This window comes from Salvia splendens, chromosome 17, assembly GCF_004379255.2.
Source record: "Salvia splendens isolate huo1 chromosome 17, SspV2, whole genome shotgun sequence".
Classification (NCBI taxonomy): domain Eukaryota; kingdom Viridiplantae; phylum Streptophyta; class Magnoliopsida; order Lamiales; family Lamiaceae; genus Salvia; species Salvia splendens.
In genome coordinates this window covers 9871246-9878498 of record NC_056048.1, presented here as the reverse complement: position 1 = coordinate 9878498, position 7253 = coordinate 9871246, and the positions used below count along the sequence as shown (strand labels likewise).

Sequence of the window (7253 nt, the reverse complement as noted above, 5' to 3'; positions counted from 1 at the left end):
TGAAAGTGGTTGAGTGTTGGGTCGATATATTGAAGGATTCGATATACGCCAACCACCAAACTTCGGCCAGGATATGGGATAGATCTAAAAATACCTGCAAGTATACATGGTAGATCTAGTATAGCTAAAGGTCAGTGCATGGATATCGAAAACGGGGAATATAATTGCAACTGGCTATCATGTACTAAGCGTTATATACTATCTAGAGAAACAAGAGATTTGGTTTAACTAAGCAAAAAAAATAAAATAAAGCAAATAAATTAGGCAAATAGGTGAATTCCAAGAATAATGGTTTCACAATTATGGTTAGACAAATTCCAACTACAACACCCTAGCACAGTTCATACTTCGATAGAATGAGTCACATGAGTTTTGCCCATGCGGCACAAACGTAGATTACTAACACTACGGGCATCAATCCTTGATCATTAACTCTCAAAAGCTCCTAAGACCCTTATAAAGTCCTCACTCTCAATAAACAGTGCCGTTTTAAGGTAAGCTAATTGTAGTGTCTACTAAGTGGATCTAACTCGCCAACCTCCTCTCACGATTATATAGCAAGTTATATTAAATCATCACCGAATGTGTCACTCAAACGTGAAGTATTATAAAACAATTTAGAGAAGAAACGAAGTAAGAACCAAACGGATATTAAATAGCAAAACGTAATTGTATAAACCAATAAAAGTTACTAACACATCCGAAGAAATCTTATAGTTTAGCTACTTATAGACAAATAGCAAAAACTACAAATTAAAGTACAAAACATAAAGAAAAAACAAACAAAACCCAATGATGAATTGTTGTGCAATCTTTAGTCTTCTCTTTCCTTGCTCCAATCTCCAAGAATGATGAAATCTTATATATATGCTTGAAAAGGATTTAAATTTGGTAAAAAGTTTCCTCCAAGTAATAGTAAATATGGAATTTTCGTGCCCCATAGGTTAAAGAAAATATTTGGCTTCACAAGGTAATGTCTTCTTTCATTCTTTGAATTTTCGCTTAAAATTCTGCACTTGACAGCTTTGCGCGACTTTGGTAAAACAGCCATAACATTCTCCGCAGAACTCCGATTGAGATGATCAAGGTACCACCGCGAGGCTCTTTAGAAGACGAAGAGAATAACATATAGAACGTCCTGATCGGACTTCAGGATAACTGGCAAATTAATTTTCAACAAAGGCTAACGGGCCGCTGGAAAGCTCCAGAACCCTCTGGACTCGTTGCACCGACCGCTGGCATGGGTGCAGCGGGCCGCTGGGTTGCGCTTCAGTTCCAGCTTCCAGATTTGACGTTTTTATGCCCTTTTTCTCCTCTATTTTGCACATTTATCACAAAACACGTCAAAATACCAAAATGGATAAAATATGCAAATAATGGGCATGTAATGCAACTTGGACACTCAAAACGAACCAAAAAATGGCCTAAATATGTGCAAAATCCGAGCGTATCATACCCCCAAACTTGAATATTTGTTTGTCCTCAAACAAAACAAGAAAGAAAAATAAATAGACGCACGGATTGCATAAAGACTAGACGTCATAATTGCCTCAAATTGTGCAAATGATAGATTAAACATGAATTAACGCAATCAAATGAAGCAATGCTTATTAGTGCACTTTCATTACTAACTCGTGGAACACCTTGAATTCATTCACTCACATGTGGCAAACATCTAAAGATAGGAAGTGTATTTATCTCTCACTCTCAAAGTGTATAAGGTTAATGTGTATAAGCACTCAAATCATGCATCATGCAAAGTTTACCATATGCTTGCTCAAAGTCTAATCACTCCTCTACTAGATGTGATTAAGCATCAAAAGTCCGAAATGTCTTTATTTTTTATTGTAATGTAGTCTTTTTGGTAGGTGAAGAATATTTGGCTAAAAAGTAACTTCAGGATATCCGGCAAATTGTGTTTGAACACAGGCTGTCGTGCGCGGCCGGGCCCAGCGGGCCGCTGGACAGCTCCAGATCCCTCTGGACTCGTTGCAGCGACCGCTGGCATGGGTCCAGCTAGGCTTGCATAACAGTTCCGAACCGCCGGATCTGGTTTATCATATGCATAAACCGGCGGTTCACGGTTCATCATATGCACGAACCAGAACCGGCCCACCAAGGGTCCCGGCGGTTCCGGTTCTGGTTCAAAAAACCGCCGGTTCACGAGGCGGTTCAAAATCGCCAATTTTTTGCCAGAACCGCCGGTTCCGGGCCGGTTCGGCGGTTCAACCAAAATTTTAAAAAAAAATATTTATAAAAAATGATTTTTATATTTCAAAACAATTTTTACAAATAAATGAATACAAGAAATTCATAATATCCCATATATATTTGATGGGCTTCCGAATTTATGAAACCATTCTTGGTTATTTCTCTTTTATATAGACATCCTTGAATATTTTATGTTTCACTTTCGATGTGAGACAAAATCATTCTTGGTTGTTTCTCTTTTATAGAGACATCCTTGAATGTTTTATGTTTCACTTTTGATGTGGGACAAAATCATTCTTGGTTGTTTCTCTTTTATAGAGACATCCTTGAATGTTTTATGTTTCACTTTCGATGTTGGACAAAATATGTTGAAGTATATTCTTTTATAACTACATGTTTAGAGCATTCATTCATCTTTTTCCAATGTGGGATACAAAACTTTATTTTGTTTTAAGTCGTGATCTATGATAAACCATAAATATCGTAATAACCCTATAACCAAATCTGGACCACACATATTTCTAATCATACGGTTGAGATTCAAACTTAGATTTACTTCATAAAAAAAACGCGGGGTAAAATTGTCATTTCTCTCATTTAATTTCTGAATTTTGCCAAATATCACGTAAAATGATAAAATGATAAAATGATAGGTTTATTGCATAGAATGATAGTTTTGAGATTCAAACTTAGATTTACTTCATAAAAAAAAGCGCAGGAGTAAAACTGTTATTTCCCTCATTTAATTTCTGAATTTCGCCAAATATCACGTAAAATGACAAAATGATAAAATGATAGGTTTATTGCATAGAATGATAGTTATGTCGGATAGAATGACACTCTGAGTTGATAAAATGATACTTTTGACTGACTGATAAAATGATAAAATGATAGGTTTATTGCATAGAATGATAGTTTTGCCGGTTAGAATGATACTCTGTGTTGATAAAATGATGCTTTTGACTGACTGATAAAATGATAAAATAATAAAATGATAGGTTTATTGCCTAGAATGATAGTTTTGCCGGATAGAATGATACTCTGAGTTGATAAAATGATACTTTTGACTGACTGATAAAATGATAAGATGATAAAATGATAGGTTTATTGCATAGACTGATAGTTTTGCCGGATAGAATGATACTCTGAGTTGATAAAATGATAAAATGATAAAATGATATATGTTAGGTTTATTGCATAGAATGATAGTTTTGCCGGATAGAATGATACTCTGAGTTGATATAATGATACTTTTGACCGACTGATAAAATGATAAAATGAGCAAAATTCAGAAATTAAATGAGCGAAATGACATATTTACCCCCGCGCTTTTTTTTATGAAGTAAATCTAAGTTTGAATCTAGACCACGTGATTTTAAAAATGTGTGGTCCAGATTTAGTTATAGGGTTATTACGGAAATTGGGGTTATCATTATAACGCACCCATATATATATATATATATATAGGATTGTATTCAAATCATTTTCCCCTTATAAATCCTTTCTCCTTCTTAATCTTATCCGTTGATTTACAGTGATCTAATGGTTTAAATCTTAATCTGAAATTATAAAATTTTCTTAATTTTTAACGTGTAAAGGGCAGAATAGGGAATAACAATTGGAGTTAGTTATGGTATGGTCCATGATTTCCTCCGTTGAGGATTTCTGCACTTTCTCAACTTATTTTCTTCAGATTTCACTGGATTCTTTCTCCATTAGTCGGGGATTAATTTGCGTCGATCACACTGCGTGAAATTTGTATTTCACAGATTCGTCGTTTCTGTATCAAGCGCATACAGATTTAGATTTTCCACGATTGATCGATTATCAATGGAAGAAGGTAATCCACCCGATTTTCGCTCATGTTTATTGATTTCGATGTTTTCAATTTTTACTCGAAAATTAGTCGCATTACCTAATTTGTGTAGATCATGAAATTCGTGTTTGATGGTGGTGTGCCTCTTTAATGTTTTATCAAAATATGCTAGACGTTTTATGATTATGGGGTGGCTACGGTGCATACATATTACTAGGATTGTTATTTCATGTGACATGGGCGTTCAATAATTCCCCCAGTGTTTCCGATTTCTGGGACTAGGAGTGTTGTATACTATGAGATTGAAAACATGTATGTATGTCCGCGAATTAGAGCCATCCCTATAGTCTTTGATTTTATATTGACTTAGTAGTTGGACAAAATTATACATGTAACGTATCAGTATGATTATATAATGCACTCTTTCTGTTCGGTAATGTATTGTATATTTCATATAATGCATCTTCAGCTTAACATGTACTGTTCCGTGTTCATAAACAGTTAGGGTTGTGCCTGCCTGTTCTGAGGAATTAAAGCCTGTAGTTGGTCTGAAGTTCCAATCATTAGATTTTGCACTCACATTTTATGATGTGTATGCCAGGGCTGTTGGTTTTGATACGCACAAACAAGGGGTGAGGAAGGTGGAAGATGTTACAACCTGGTATTATGTCGTATGCAATAGGGAATGCCATAAGAAGTCCAACGAGGATGACCAGTTGAATGCACATTCCGGTTTCTTAATGAAGCTCCGACGCTTATCCAAGAGATGTGGTTGTAAAGCGAGTATATCCTTCAAGTATTTCTCTGATAATGGACATGCAGGTTATATGGTACAGGATTTCAACGAGGTTCATAACCATGATATGGTTGAGTCAGAGCATAAGCAGTTTATGTCTGTTAACCGTCATTTGGATGACGTTCATCAGAAATTCATACTTGATTGTTCAAAAGCGAATATTGGACCCACACTGACATTTAAGGTGTTGAAAGAAACTCTCGGTGGGTTTGACCTCATCGGTTGTACGGTTGGTGACATCAGGAATGCTTCACGCGACATTAAAGCATATGCATATGGATTCGATGTGCAAATGGTGTTGGACGACATGGCTAAAAAGAAGGAAATGTCTAAGTCGTACACATATCATTATGAGGTTAACGAGAAGAACCAGTTGGTTGCTTTGTTTTGGTGTGATGGCTTGATGAAAAGGAATTACCATATGTTTGGTGACATTGTAGCCTTTGACACCACGTATAACACAAACAGGTATGTATGTTTCTACAATAGTATATTATAATTAGGTTTGAATTCATTATAATACTATTTCAGTTGCATTATTCAAATTTGATTATCTTTTAATTGTTATTTATATTAAGTGCATCATAAAGATATTTTCATACATTACGACACCGTTAATGATTCATTATATTTTTCTTTTATTAATTTAATAACACGGAAACGATTGTTTATGAAGGTATTGCATGATATTCACTCCTTTCACGGGAAAGGACAATCATGGAAGACCTGTAACCCTTGCGGCTGGCTTGGTATGCAATGAGAAAATAGGAGCATTTGGCTGGTTGTTTAGACATTTCGTTGAATGCATGGGCATAACACCGAAGATGATCGTGATAGATCAAGACAATGGAATGAGATCAGCCATTGAAGAGGTTCTGGTTGGCACGCGACACCGATGGTGTATGTGGCACATAATGCATAAGTTGGCCACCAAGGTTCCAAATAGGTTGTTGAGGGATGAAGCTTTCAAGAAGGAATTCAGTGCATGCGTTTGGTCGGATCTGCTTGAGCCTGGCGAATTTGAAGATGGGTAGAAAAGAGTTGTGGAAAGTCATGGGTTGGAAGACTTTGACTGGTTTAACTCGTTGTACGAACACAGGCATTTCTGGATACCGGCGTATTTTAGAGATTTTTCACTGGGTTCGATGATTAGGACTACATCCATTTCTGAATCGGAGAACAGTTTCTACAAAAGAATTTTGAAGCCCCGTGCGAACATAGCCGAGTTCTACTTGAATTTCAACCATGCTGTTGAGTTTCAGCGAAACAGTAGGACATCTTTAGACTACCACGATGCCACTGTTTTTCCCATTTTGGCCACTACCTTGCCGTTCGAGAAACATGCTTCGACGCTATACACAGATACAATGTTCAAGAGAATACAAGAAGAAATCGTTGAGGGTAATGATAGATGTCGCGTGCTAGGATTTTCTTCGACTGAATTTGTTGACACATATAAGCTCGGGGATAGCAATCGCAAATCGTATTTGGTGACTCATGATAGGAGTGATGATTCATATTATTACGAATGCAAACTCTTCGGTAGGCATGGATATTTGTGCAGTCATATTTTTTTCCTGTTCAGGAACAATGAATTGAAGAAAATACCAGATAAATACTGCCAAAGTAGATAGATAAAGACTACGCTAGCCAAGGCGGTCCATGGGGAGTTTCATGATGCCTTTCCTACCAGGTCTGTTGTTGACGATAGGCAAACAGTGTCAAAGAAAGACATTTCTATGTTCTACGGTTTCCTCCGGCGATTTGAGGGGGACATTGAATTGCTAAGGGCATTTGTAGGCGGTGTGGAAGAACTTGGTAATTCTATACAAGCTGGGAATCCGACAACGTCAGCATCTGAAAAAAGGCGAATGATTGAAAAGTTTTATGGTATGGTGCGGCCTGAAGTGGTTGAGGTCCATCCTCCAGATGTTGTCAAGACCAAGGGGCATGCAAGCAGCTCAAAGAGCCGACTGATTTCGAAAAGAGAAAATTCTCTAAAGGATGCTAGTAGGCCTCTAAGACGGTGTAAGGCTTGCGATGAGATGGGCCACCATGACTCCAGAAATTATCCAATGCTTAAAGAGATGGAGATGGAGAAAGAGTTGGGGAAGGGCAAGCGTACGCTTTGATGTATTGTATGGATTTATTTAGCGTGATTATTTTATTTTATGCGTCTTTTTTCTTATTTTGTGGTGTGTTAGAATTTTATGTTTCATCAAACTTAACTTAACCCAGGCATTAAAGTTTTTTTGAAAGTCCATATTGCTCATTTGCCGTTTACAATTTGTTATTAGGCCCATCACAAACAAATGTAAGTGTGGTACCAAATAATGCTGTAACACTAAACACATGATAAACCAACATAACATAATAGTGCATATAATAAGGAAGATTAAATTCAATAGTTAGTACATCATACACCATAAT

At 36.6% G+C, this 7253-nt stretch overlaps 1 protein-coding gene across 1 annotated transcript; it reads left to right on the top strand.

The window, feature by feature from the left end:
• Positions 1-4041: 4041 nt before the first annotated feature.
• LOC121774285 (protein FAR1-RELATED SEQUENCE 5-like) lies at positions 4042-6955 on the top strand. The gene is made up of 5 exons (XM_042171185.1): positions 4042-4051; positions 4529-5291; positions 5500-5853; positions 5923-6306; positions 6535-6955. Exons 1-5 carry the CDS (start codon positions 4042-4044, stop codon positions 6953-6955), a joined length of 1932 nt encoding a protein of 643 aa, XP_042027119.1.
• Positions 6956-7253: the final 298 nt, after the last annotated feature.